This window comes from Mustela erminea, chromosome 10 (genome assembly GCF_009829155.1).
Source record: "Mustela erminea isolate mMusErm1 chromosome 10, mMusErm1.Pri, whole genome shotgun sequence".
NCBI lineage: Eukaryota > Metazoa > Chordata > Mammalia > Carnivora > Mustelidae > Mustela > Mustela erminea.
The window spans coordinates 44916791-44931180 of record NC_045623.1 but is presented as its reverse complement, the minus strand read 5'-3'; the positions used below and the strand labels follow the sequence as shown (position 1 = coordinate 44931180).

Genomic DNA, 14390 nt, shown 5'->3' with positions numbered 1-14390 from the left:
ATTTATTTATTTGACAGACAGAGATTACAAGTAGGCAGAGAGTCAGGCAGAGAGAGAGGAAGGGAATCAGGCTCCCTGCTGAGCCGAGAGCCTGACACAGGCTCGATCCCAGGACCCTGGGATCATGACCTGAGCTGAAGGCAGAGGCTTTAACCCACTGAGCCACCCAGGCACCCCTGTGCTATCATTTTTAATATGTACTTAGTGTTAAATTTGAAAACACATACTCAATTTATTTAAGCAGTTCCCCGTTGTTCTCTTTAGAATGTTTTTCTTGCTTTGCATATACTTGTCTAATTATTTTCTTAGTATATAAGTAGAAGTAGAATTGCTGGTCTTTCAAAGATAGTTTTTGTTAGAGATGTAGTACTTACTGCCAAAGTGTATCAATAACAATAATTTCTTGAGCATGCTGAGTTTTTTATTTATTAAATTTTAAATTTTAATTTATTATTTAGAGTATCATATGCTTTTGTGATTAATTTGTCCAGCAAATAATCAATGAATGACTGTTTTTGTGCCAAGCATAGTGAACATTGCAGTAATGATGGTTCTCACTTAATGAGATTATTAGATCTCGGATGTAGTGCTAAATTCTGTGTATTCACTTCATTATTTAACCTTCATAGCAATCCTAAGAATTAGGACTATATCCTGTGCTAGTGTTTAGACATAAATAAAATTGAGATAAGGAAAGCTTACGTGACCTGCTCCGGGACATATAAGTCCAGGAATTGAAGAGTGTCTTAACTGTTGGATTAAGGTGAACAAAGACACAGTGTCGGCCATAGATGGATAGATAGGTGTTTAGGGGAGATAGAAGTATAAAAAACTGATTATAATGTAATGTGATATGGATATAGTTTAGATGTAAATTCAGGAAAGGAAGTGTTTATATTTTGTTAAATTTGTAACTTGAATGTTTATAGTTGCCAGTATTTTTTTAGAACGATTTTATTTTTAATCAGTCTCAGCACCCAAAATGGAACTTGAACTCATAAACCCAAGGTCAAGAGTTAGACGTTCTACTGACTGAGCAAGCTAGGCACACTAGTTGACAGTATTTTTATAGTGATTACAATAGATTATTCAAATATTGCTCTAATTAATTAGTAAATATTTTATTCTTTATTTAGGAAGCAGAGTTTAGCAATGTTAAAAGCAATTGTGAAGAGATGTAGATTTTAATAATGGTATACATTTAATAATTACACAATTGAGTGAAATGAATTTTGAAATTAGAAGCTTTCTGAATGAATATAATATAAACTTTGAGATTTTACCTGAAATTTATCATTGGAGTTACTATTACTTCTAATATTATTGATATATTTGTTTGGTAGGTTCAAGTTGTTCCAGTAGTAGACAGAATTTGACCTTATCTTTAAGTTCCGCCAAAGACAAAGGATCTCAGTCTTGTAACTATGCTAATGGAGGACTTTTCAGTAAATACTCAGGTTCTGCACAGAGTTTAGCCTCTGTAAGTAATGAAAAAAATTATTATTTTATAGATTTGCTTTTTTGTCTTTTGTTACCTATTTGTTTAAATGTTATATAATTATAGATAGCCCTTGGTATGGAAAGAACCTTAAATCATCTGGTTGTGTCTGTTTCCTTTAAGCGAGTAAAATTTTCCTTTTGCTGAATAACAAGACTTTGGTTCCAGCTTTCTTTGAGTAAGTGATGTGGACAAATGGGTCCTGTAGAATAGTGTTGATGTGGAAGAATTGCTTCAAAACTAGCTGTTCTGCAAAAAGGCTGCAAAACTAGCTGTTCTGCAAAAAAGCTGTTCTGCAAAACAGCCAACCTTTGTACTAGGTCACAAAATAATGAGCCTGGGTAGGTAAAAGTGTGTGGCTTGCTGAAGCCAAGTGTGGAGTTCCTCACCTTATTCTTTGGAGCATTAATGTAGTATTGAATGAGGAATAAAGTTAGTATTTGTTGAAGTTTAATATAGTAGAAATGTATTAAATAGGTAGGATATATATTTGCTACTAAATAAAGAATAGGCAAAAAATGTATAGTGATAAATGTGTTCCTGATCCTCTTGGTTCTCCTTAGAGATAAGCAACATTGGTAATTTCCAATAAATATTAGTAATATATGGTAACATATAGACTTCTGGGAGCATATGCCTCTACCATCATGTATATTCATTATTTTAAATAGTTTATTGAGGACCATGTTCTGTACCTTGCTTCTATATTTTATTGGAATATATAGCTGTCCCATTCTTTTTTTTTTTTTTTTTAAGATTTTATTTTTATTTATTTATTTGACAGGCAGATCACAAGTAGGCAAAGAGGCAGGCAGAGAGAGAGGAGGAAGCAGGCTCCCCGCTGAGCAGAGAGCCCGATGCGGGGCCCGATCCCAGGATCCTGAGATCATGACCCGAGCCGAAGGCAGAGGCCTTAACCCACTGAGCCACCCAGGTGCCCTAGCTGTCCCATTCTTAAGTGCCTAAAAATATACTAAATTTTTAAAGGCTATTCTGTGGTAGGAACATCTAGATCAAAGGCATGTAGGCTTTCATTTCCTCTTTAAAACTTAACAGGGTAATGAATTATATGTCCATTCTATAATCTGAACTTACTCTGTGTCAGAGAAGTGCCTCTGTTTTGAAATTTTTCAACTGAAAGTTGAAGCTGTGCTTTTTAACTACTAAGTAGAGAAAGGGAGTTTCATGATAAATATATGAGTAGAAAGTCATTAGAATCACTTTACTGTACTGGCCTCAGCTGACCTCATCATTCCACTGCCAAGGTTATGAAGCCAGATTTCTACCTTTTGCTGGGTGCCCAAACAACGCAACAGATTTGGAAAGGAAGGGGACAGGGTCCACAAAACTTGGTAATTGGATATGAGAGGTGTGGGAAGAGAAGTTAAAGACAACTTTCTGTTTTCTGGTTTGGGAAATTTGGGGGATGGAAGTATTGTTAGTGAATCTGAGAGGAGGGAAAGATTTGTTTTGGAAAGTTACAGAGCTCCTTTTTCATATAGTCCATTGAAGATGCCAGCAGAAGAGCTGAGTAGAATCACCAAATATTTCCACCAGATGGGAATGCAGGCTAAATTTCTTTATTTTTATTATTTTTTAAAAGATATATTTATTTGCTTTGAGAGAGAGAGAGAGTGTGTGAGTTCTCACAAGTGAGGAGAGGGGAAGACAGAATCCCAAGCAGACATCCTGCTGAGCACGGAGCCCATCCCTGGGCTTGATCTCATGACTCAGGAGATTATGTCCTGAGCTGAAATCATGAGTTGGACATTTAACCGACCAAGCCACCTAAGAGCTTCTAGATTTATTTAAAAAGGACAGAACTGGAAGTAGAGACTAGGTAGTCATTTGCATAGAGGAGACCGAAATGATTGGCTCAGTACACCTTGCTAGAGAAGGGAAGATGATAGAGGCTCTTCAGTTGTAGTTATTGTTTAGCAGAGAATCAGCATTGTTAATAAATTTTGAAAAGGAAATAAGCTAGTTACCTCAAACCAAAGTAGGTGTGGATAAAATTTATAAGGAAATACTTAGTAAAACAGTAAACTACAAAAGTAACTGCTTGATTTTTTTTTTTTTTATGGAAAATAACTGATTTTTGTTTGAAATACTCTGCATTTTTCAGCAAACAAAAGCTTAAAATACTTAGGGTCTTATGACTCCTAATTGAATATAATGAGAACTGTTTCTTCAGGTCGGAATTACTTGGGTTGTTTCATCAGGAATAGGATTTATATAAACAATTTGTAAATATAAATGATTGCAAAATGTTTTCACAAAAGAGATTTTGAAGTAACTTCTGTTGATCTTAATTTTAGGTCCAGAGTGTCAATTCTTGTCATAGCTGTGCTTGCGGCAATTCTAACTCCTGGGACAAAGCAGATGAAGACGATATTAAGCTTGTTAATATTCCTGTGACCACTCCTGAGAATTTATACTTGATGGGTAGGAATAACATAATAAAGTTTTAAGATATACTCATAGTTAATATGAAACTAAAAAATGATGAATTATTTTAAGAGAAGCAACGTAATTTTAAAATGTTCTTATATCTGTTAAATCTAGTATACATAAAATAACCTGTTATATTAGTTTCTGGAGGATGCTCTAACAAATTACCACAAACTTGGTAATTTAAACAGCAGAAATGTATTCTCTCAGAGTTTTGGAGGCCAGAAGACCAAATCATTATCACTGGGCTAGAATCAAGGTATCATTAGAGCTATACTTCCTCTGGAGGCTTAGGGGAGTATCTGTTATTTGCTCTTCCCAGCTTTTGACGGCTTCTGGCTTGTGCCCTTCCATCATCATCTCCTCTCTGTGTACCAAATCTCCCTCTGCCTCTTACTGGTACAGTCATGATTGGATTTAGGGTCCACCAAATAGTCTAGGATAGTCTCCCCATGTTAAATCCCTTAATTTAATCACTTCTTCAAAGAACCCTTTTCTTTGTAAGGTAATGTTTACAGTTCCAAGACTAAGAGCTGACATCTTTGGGTGGCCATTATTCATTATGTTACACTCATCTAAGGGTAGTAATTGAGAAAAATACACAGCCAAGAATACTATATCCAGCTAGGCTGTCATTGAAAATAGGAGAGATAAAAAGCTTCCAGGACAAGCAGAAACTAAAAGAATTCGTGATCACCAAACCAGCCCTACAAGAAATATTGACAGGAGTCCTCGAATCAAAGAGAGAGCCTGAAAGTAACAAAGACTAGAAAGGAACAAAGACAATATACAGTAACAGTCACCTTATAGGCAATACAATGGCATTAAATTCATATCTTTCAATAGTTAGCCTGAATGTAGATGGGCTAAATGCCCCAATCAAAAGACACAGGATATCAGATTGGATAAAAAAAGCAAGACCCATCAATATGCTTTCTGCAAGAGACTCACTTTAGACCCCAAGACATCTCCAGATTTAAAGTGAGAGGGTTGAAAACCATTTATCATGCCAATGGACATCAAAAGAAAGCTGGGATGGCAATCCTTGTATCAGACAAATTAGATTTTAAAACAAAGACTATAATAAGAGGTGAGGAAGAACAGTACATCATACTTAAAGGTCTGTCCAACAGACACATGAAAAAGTGCTCAACATCCCTTGGCATCAGGGAAATACAAATCAAAACCACAACGATATACCACCTCCCATCATTCAGAATGGCTAAAATTAAAAAGTCAGGAAGCAACAGATGTTGGCAAGGATGCAGAGAAAGGGGAACCCTCCTGCACTGTTGGTGGGAATGCAAGCTGGTGCAGGCACTCTGGAAAACAGTATGGAGGTTCCTCAGAAAATTGAAAATAGAGCTACTCTACAACCCAGCAATTGCAATACTGGGTATTTATCCCAAAGATGCAAATGTAGTGATCCAAAGGGCATGTTCACCCTGATATTTATAGCATCAATGTCCACAATAGCCCAACTATGCAAAGAGCCTTGACCGTCCATCGGCAGGTAAATGAATAAAGAAGCTCTGGTATATATTTACGGTGGAATATTATGTAGCCATCATAAAAGGAAATCTTGCCATTTGCAATGACATGGATGGAACTGGAGGGTATTACGCTAAGCAAAATAAGTCAATCGGAGAAAACAATTATCATATGATCACGCTACTATGAGGAATTTGAGAAACAAGACAGAGGATCGTGGGGGAAGAGAGGTAAAAATGAAATAGGATGAAACCAGAAAGAGAGACAAACTATAAGAGACTCTTAATCTCAGTAAGCAAACTGAGGGCTGCTGGAGTAGAGAGGGATGGGAGGGATAGGGTGGCTGGGTGATGGACATTGGAGAGGATATGTGCTATGGTGAGCGCTGTGAATTGTGTAAGACTGGTGAGTCACAGACCTGTACCCCTGAAACAAATAATACATTATATGTTAATAAAAAAATGTGTTATACTCTTCTAACCTGATTTGTTGATACTTTTTAAAAGATATACTTTTTTATTTTACTTATTTACTTTTTAAAGACTTTATTTATTTATTTGAAACAGAGAGAGATAGCAAGAAAGAGCATGAGCAGGGAGGAGAGCCTCAATCTCAGGACTCAGTGATCATGACCTGAGCAGAAGGCAGACTTGGCTGACCTGGCCCTACTTATTTATTTGAGAGAGAGAGAAAGTAGGGGGAGGGGCTAAGGGAGAAGGAGAGAGTATATGTGCTGCTGAAGCGAGCACATGGGAGAGGGAGAGAGAATCTCAACCAGACTCCAAGCTGAGCGCAGAGCTTGATCCAGGGCTTGATCTCATGACCCTAAGGTCATGACCTAAGCCGAATCCAATAGACTGAGCCACCCAGGTGGCCCTATTCATTTTTATTTTAAGTGCCCAACATGGGGCTTGAACTCAAGACCCTGAAATGAAGAGTTGAATGCTTTACCAAATGAGCCATCCAGTCACCCCTAAGTTAAGTAGCCTTTGCAGATATTTTTTTCTGGGGGGCCTGAGTGGCTCGGTCGGTTGGGCGACTGCCTTCAGCTCAGGTCGTGATCCTGGAGTCCCAGGATCGAGTCCTGCATTGGGCTCCCTGCTTGGCGGGGAGTTTGCTTCTCCCTCTGTCCTTCCCCCTCACGCTCTCTCTCCCTCTCAAATAAATAAAATCTTTAAAAAAAAAAAAAAAGAAAGAAATTTTTCTTTTGTATGTCTAGAAAAATTGAAATTTTGAAATATTTTGGTTTTGTTTGAACTACAGTATTATCTTGGTAAGGTATTTTTTTGTTTGTTTGTTTGTTTGTTTTTTTAACTTGGAGAAAAAGAAGCACATATTCACCTTTTTTTCCCCCCATAAAAGCTGTCTAGCTGAGGGGATATGGAATTTCTAGTTGGACTGTACTGTTTCATGGGTTTTCCCGCAGTCTTGTAGATTTTTAACAGACTCAGCAATTTATCCATCCAAATCTACAATGTGTATCATGTAGTTTAAGAAACCTTTTGTTGGGAAAAAAAGATGGAAAAACCTCTCTAGGGGGTGCCTGGGTGGCTGAGTCAGTTAAGCATCTGCCTTTGGCTCAGGTTGTGATCCCAGGGTCCTGGGATCAAGCCCCACATGGGGCTCCTTGCTCAGCAGGGAATCTGCTTCTCTTTCTCTCTCTCTCCCTCCTTCTTGCTCATGCTCTCTCTGTCAAGTAAATAAAGAAAGCAAGAAAAAACCTTTATTCTAGACTTAGTATGGTATTTCCTCTCAGCTTACTCTCTCCTTCTGACAACCTCTTATAAATCTGATAGCTTTTTATCAACTAGTTTCTTCTATTTACCTGTCTTTTTAATTTAAGGGGATATATTGAAAGATAGTTGTGTGAATATAAAAATTAGCCTTTTTTGGACTTTTGATGAACTCATGGTACTGTTCTAGAAAAATCCAAAGCATGATAGAAATTTGAGTTACAGTTTAAAAAAAAGGTGGGGGGTGCCTGGGTGGTTCAGTCGTTAAGTGTCTGCCTTCGGCTCAGGTCATGATCCCAGAGTTCTAGGATCGACCCCCACATCAGGCTCCTTGCTCAGCGAGAAGTCTGCTTCTCCCTTTCCCACTCTCTGCTGCTTGTGTTTCCTCTCTTGCTCTCTCTCTGTCAAATAAATAATTAAAATCTTTAAAAGAAATTACACTTCTTCAAGAAAAAATTTAGAAGAAAACATATTGGTGATTTCTCTCTGATTTTTGGTTGAGTAGTACTATAGACCTAGAGTATATTGGGAAATTAAAATTCTGTTAAGGAATGAGGTGAACATGACATTATTCTTTAGTGCCAAAATTATATTCAGACTGCACCATTGTTGAGAACTATATGAAAAAGACTTTGGCTCCAAATAATTTTATTTTGGCATTTTTTTTCTTGTTTACAACTGTTCTGTTTTTAATTCATAGGTATGGAATTGTTTGAAGAGGCATTGCGTCGATGGGAGCAAGCTCTCACCTTTCGAAATAGACAGGCTGAAGATGAAGCCTGTAGTTCCATTAAATTGGGTGCAGGAGATGCCATTGCCGAAGAAAGTGTAGATGTAAGGGTGATATATCTGAGACTGGCTTTTATAGTATTGGAAGAATTAAACAATGTTTAATGTTGACTCAGTGTACTTGCTTTCTGTGGCATTTAATAGAACTGGAATTTTTTTTTTTTTTTTTTGGTCTCCCTTGGGATAATGTGGGTATATCTCATATTGGGCCTTTTCTGTTCAGTTAATTATTAAATCCCAAATTTGCAATTCATGATCAAGTTCCCTGATTTTCCAAGAATATAGAGGATTAAGCCAATATGATTTCTAAAGGGATTTTTAAAAAGTTTCCTTTATACTTTATGTTTAATTAAGTGCCATTATATCCATAAAATTTACATGGAGTTAGAGCTGGACTGGTACTTAATGATCATCTCGGCTAGTGATTCTCAAATTTGAGCATGCATCAGAATCATCTGAAAGTCTTGTCAAAACAGACTCTGGTTTCTAATTCAGGGGCGGGTAGGTCTTGAGAATTTGGGTTTCTAGCAACGACTTTGATGATACTTATGTTGCTGGTCATTGATCTTACTTTGAGAACCCCGATCCAGTTTCACCATTAAAATTAGAGGTAGAGAAGATGAATCCCTGAGAACTGAGGTGACCTGGCCAAAAGCCCAGCTAGAACCCAGTGCTGTCACCACCAAACAGTTGCTCCTCTTATCCCACACTTTCTCTGCCTTTCATTTGAGAGTGGAAGGTGTTGAGGATTTTAACATTAGACTCTAATATTTGCTGTGTGTACTTTTTCTCTCCTTGTAGGATATTATTAGTACTGAATTTATCCATAAACTTGAAGCTCTGCTGCAAAGAGCATATCGTCTTCAAGAGGAGTTTGAAGCTACTCTGGGGGCATCTGATTCTAATTCCCTTGTTAATGATATCGGTAAGATGGGTATTTATATGGTTTTTATGAAATGTGAATTTTTTCTTTTAAATTCTTGGAATCATTTGCTTAAGTATATTAATATGGTTGCATTTATTTTTAGAAAATAGTCAAGAGAAAAAAGTTCTATCATAACTACTGGGTTTTATCTTTCAATTTTATTCTTCTAGCAAGAACTTAATGCCCTTAAGATATAATGTCAAATGCTTACCATAGGTAGGATTTTATTTTTGTTTTATCTATCTATCTATTTATTTATTTATTGTATCTTTGTTTTAAGATTACATTCTGATTGAAAGAATGCCAGTCCAAGTGCTGGAGAGAGGAAGAAAATAAATAATAATATAAAAATAGGACAGAGGCACACCTCAAAAATGTGCATGCAGCCCATGGCATACATTTAAAATATTTTAAGTAATTCTGTTTCTTGGACCCCATTGTAACTGCAGGCTTGATTTTCACATCAGTAGTCAGGACATGCATTATTATATACCATTACTCATATTTCCTATTTTAAAGAGAAAAGAACTTTGGAAAAGACTTAAGTGACCTCTTCAAAGGAATGAATGTTTTGAATTGCTTTCTTGAATTCTGAAAATGTTCCAAAGAATGAAGACAAAAGTACATTGCACCTCTTTTTGGTAAAAATAATTTTTTTTAAGTTTGTGGAGAATAGTTATTATAAGGAATAAAAATAGTTAAGGAGTGTTAAAGTTCTTCAAATTTTTTTCTGAGCATACTATATTAAAAGTGGCTACATTTTGAAATGCTTATGTATATATGTATTTTGAATTTAGGTAAAAGATTTTATTTGTATTAGAGTTAATAATTTACTGTTTAGGGTGCCTGACTGGCTTAGTTGGAGGGCGTGTGACTTTTTATCTTGGGTTGTGAGTTTGAGCCCCACGTTGGGTATAGAGATTACTAAAAAAACCCAACTTAAAAAGAAAAGAATTATTGTTTATATGTCACAGGGTTATATGAAGCCTCTTTGTATTATTTTGCTCCTTGCTTTTTCATACTATATTGTCACCAAAATTATTCATTAGGCTTGAGTATTTTTTAATGGTTTCTCTGTGCTTATCATAGGCATAATGTTTTGACATGTGGAGTTTATAGGCCAGAAAAAAAGTAGACCATATTCATGTCAACAAATAGAATTTGTCAAAGCCTTCTCTTTATAGTTTCTTTCTATACAGTTTCTTTTATAACTTACTATAATGACATTTAGAAAGGACAGAGAGAAGGAACTTTAAAAGAATTCAAGTGTAACAATGGAATGGAACAACTGGAAAAGATAAGAAAGTAAAGTGGCAAGGAAAACTACAGAGAAAAGGGAATAGGAAAAAATTATAAGGAGAGAGGAAAAGGACCCCAAGACTTAATGTCTTATTTTAGGAATGGAGGCTTTGCCCTCACTGTTCTAATTGTCTATCTGCAGCTTCCTTCCAGCCTCATGGTAAGGATCATATAGGTGTACACACCTATATGAACTACAGTTCTTGGCATTTGTTACTCTTACGTATCTCAGATTTGGCTCTGTTTAGCATGCCCAAAGTTTCTTTTTTCTACTGACCATAAAGGTTGGCAAAGTCCATATCTGACTTTTTTTAGGCTATCAGGTTATAAAGATTTCTTAGGTGCTGCCCCAGATGGTCTGCTTTGGGTTCACATTGCTTCTGGACAGGAAGTCGCCAGGCAGATGATTTAATTTCTGGAGCATTCAAGTTGTTTCTGAATAAATTGTTGTTAATTAGAACTCTAAATAGATAGGATTTCTAGAGTGGAGCCCATAATCAGTCCATAAATTTGGTTAACGTAGGTTAGTAATAAGTTCCCAACCCAAGCCCTGTCTTAACCTGGGCTGTCAATGGCTTCTAAGCTGACTGGCTTTTCCCTGCAGTACCTTGACCTCTTATTGCCCTGGGAATTCCAGTTGACATGAAGCTGTTATATTTTGTTCCTTCTCGGGAGTTCTTTGGAAATTGTTCTCTTATTTCAAGTTATCTCTTAATTCATTTTTGAGCTTCTGGGCTGGAACAAATCTATGGTCAAGATTCTGGTAGGAGAGTACCTCTGTTACATCTGATAGTTGGTATTGATCAAAATTGCTTAGAAGTAAGCTAACTCTCCTCATTCTCTAAATCCAAATTTATTTTACCCATTTAATTTATATTATTCGGAGGCAAGTTAAAGCTAGTAGTCATAAATAAAGATGTTAACTTTAGAGGGACTTGAGTGAATTTAAACCAAATACTGATCTGATTTCAGTGAATACTTCACTGTTTTGGAATTTGATTTGTCTTATTTGATGAAATTAAATTTTTTTTTCTTAAGAATTTGATAGGTTTTCAAGGTTGGAAGATTTCTCAGCAGTCATCTAATTTATCTCCTTTCCCCTCTGCCCTGTACTTAATAACCTGCCATTGCTTGCATAACCTTGCATGTTACCATGTGCCAAGCCCTTTGCTGAGCACTTACATAACACTGTAGTTTCTTCTCTCCCTCAGGTACTACACTGAGTGAATATTATCTTACTTAATCTTCACAACAACTTTTACAAGATAAATATAGTTATCATCCTCATTTTTCAAATGGGGAAAGAAGAAAGGAGATAGTGAGTAACTTCCCTAGGGTTGCATGTCTATCAAATGACAGAACCCAGATTTGGACTGAGGCAGGCTAACCAGAGTTCATATTCTGAACCACCATGCTATTCCCTCACCCTTTGTAAGACAGATTCCTTCTTTGAATGGGATGATTGACTGTGAACTCTGTGAGTAGAGTATACCTATTGGCAAAGTTCCCTTTAGGAGATGTAATCTTGGAGCAGGTACAAGAGTCACACAACTGGACTGTGTGGAAACCTCACAGCTGCCAAAGTAAAGGAATATTTCTTGTGGTAGTATTTATTTATTGAAAAGATTTTATTTATTTGAGAGAGAGAGAGAGTGGGCATGCGTATGCATGCATAGGATGGGGGAAGGGCAGAGGGGAAGGGAGAAGAAGAGAAAAGAATCCCAAGTAGACTCTGTGCTAAGTGAGGAGCCCAATATGGGGCATGATCTGACGACCCTGAGATCATGACCTGAGATGAAACCAAGAGTTGGACTTTTAAACTGACTGAGCCACTCGGGCGTCCCTATGGTGATTTATTTAATGTGGCTCTTCCTTTCCTTAAAAAAATTTTCCTTCTTCCATATGTGTGTGGGGATCTGAGATTAACTTTTGCATCTTTCCTCCTCTCTCAGGCCCTCTACGCACTCTAGACGTATTTTGCTCATTTTGTAGAAGGAGGATATCAAGGTTTAATCCAAGGTCAAAAGAAGAGAGCTACTATTCCTACCTGAGGGAAATAGTGCCAGCTGAATTTAAAGTTTCTATTTATTTAGTTCGTAATCTTTACACCCAGTGTGGGTTTTGACTTCATGACCCTGAGATCAAGAAAAGCACGCTCTTCCAGCTGAGCCAGTCAGGGGCCCCAGTACCAGCTGAATTTAATGTAGTGCTTTAATGATTACTCTAATGGATTACCTTTTGGCCTATACCTCCATAACAACTGAAAGCACAGAGTCCAGATTCACACTGAGTTCAAATCCTTCACCATTTATTAGCTATCTGATTATATAACTTGTCTAAACCTCAGCTTCCTTATCTGAGAAATGGGCATATAATACCTACTTTCAAAATAATTATAAGGATTAAATGAAGTAATACGTATAGTGTGCTAGGTACAGGGTAACTGTTTATTAGCTTGGAATTTGGAACTTCTCTGGGACACTTAGGAAAGCTGTTAGTTTTTTTTGTTTCTGTTTTTTGTTTTGTTTTGTTTTTGTTGTTGTTGTTATTTTTACCTTGCTCCTATATTGGCTAATTTTGAGATATTCTTTATCTGGCAGTACCTGGCAGGTTCAGTCAGTAGGTTGTGTGACTCTTGATCTCAGGGTTGTGAGTTCAAGCCCCATGTTGGGTGTGGAGATGACTTAAAAATAAAATCTTTAAAAAAATTTAAAAAATTAAAACATAATTTCTTGTCCACTGATACCATTTTCATGTTTTCCAGTGATGCTATAAATTTTTCCATTAATATTTTTTTCTGTCATTTTCAATGGGCTTGGGAAGAAGAAGAAGAAGTAAATGCCTGTGCTCTGCTATCTTGAAATAGGAATTCTGGACATTATAATCACAGAGCCCAAGGACCACATTAGCTTTTCTACCATTAAGCTTTATCTTCCCTCATTTATTCTTGTGCAGTTGTTGTTTTGGACCCAAGTTTTAGATGTTTTATCTATTATTCTTACTAAATTGTCAGTTGAGCCATCATTCTGAATTGTTGAGATCATTTAGATTTTGATTTGATATCCCTTTCAGCTATCAGTCTCTAGTTTGGTCAGTCTGGTCTAGTTGGTCATCAGTGCTCTCATTGAAACCATTAACAAAAAATATTTTTTAAAAAGCTTGTTAGCCTCTACTCACAATACTTTTTAAAAAATATATATATTTAATTTATTATTTGAGAGCAGAGAGCACAAGCAGGGGGAGCGGCAGGCAGAGGGAGAAGCAGACTCCCCTTGAGAAGGGAGCCCAATGTGGGACTCAGTCCCAGCATCCTGGAATCACCACCTGAGCGAAGACCGATGCCTAACTGACTGAGCCACAGAGACATCCCTACTCAGGACACTTCTGAAACCAAGTGTGTGTTTCCCATATCAAGCAATTCTACAATTCTCTTTAGACACCAAATGGATGTCCTACAGTTTAATTCAGTTCTGACACTAACTTCCCAGAGTTTACACAGACCCCACAGATGAAGGGCTCTGCCTTACAAGATTACCCTCCACTCACATGCCAATTACAAATCCAGGTTTCCCATCCTTTTTTTTTTTTTTTTTATATTTTATTTACTTGACAGAGAGATCACAAGTAGGCAGAGAGAGAGGAGGAAGCAGGCTCCCCGCTGAGCAGAGAGCCCAATGCGGGGCTTGATCCCAGGACCCTGAGATCATGACCTGAGGTGAGGGCAGAGGCTTTAACCCAGTGAGCCATCCAGGTGCCCCAGGTTTCCCATACTTCTGATCAACCACCAGTAAATCAGGAGTTCCACAGCTCCCTCCTTAAGTTCAACAATTTCTAGAACAGCTCACAGAACTTAGGGAAACACTTTGCTGCCTATCACCAGTTTATTATAAAAGGTATTAACTCAGGAACAATCAAATGGAAGAGATGCATAGGACGAGGTATGGGGAATAGGCATAGGGCTTTTATGCCCTCTCCTGGTGCATGAGCCTCCCAACACTTTGATGTGTTCTCTAACCTGGCAGCACTCTGAGCCCTAGTTTAGGATTTTTATGGAGACTCCATTAATGGAGGCAGGATTGATTAAATCATTGACCATTGGTGATTTATGTCCTCCTCGGGTTTTTTCCTGTCAGGAATTGAATTTGGAGCTGAAAGTTCCAGCCTTCTAGTCTTAAGGTTGGTCCCTTGGCAACCATCCCCCACC

General features: G+C 37.2%; 1 protein-coding gene across 3 annotated transcripts in view; it reads left to right on the top strand.

The window, feature by feature from the left end:
• Positions 1–14390, top strand: part of MIGA1 (mitoguardin 1) — a 90120-nt gene that overhangs the window by 16426 nt on the left and 59304 nt on the right. For all 3 annotated transcript variants that reach the window (XM_032301578.1, XM_032301577.1, XM_032301579.1), the window contains exons 4-7: positions 1344–1480; positions 3817–3943; positions 7874–8007; positions 8764–8887. In XM_032301578.1, coding sequence (XP_032157469.1) covers positions 1344–1480; positions 3817–3943; positions 7874–8007; positions 8764–8887 — 522 coding nt within the window. The remainder of the gene's footprint in view (positions 1–1343; positions 1481–3816; positions 3944–7873; positions 8008–8763; positions 8888–14390) is intronic.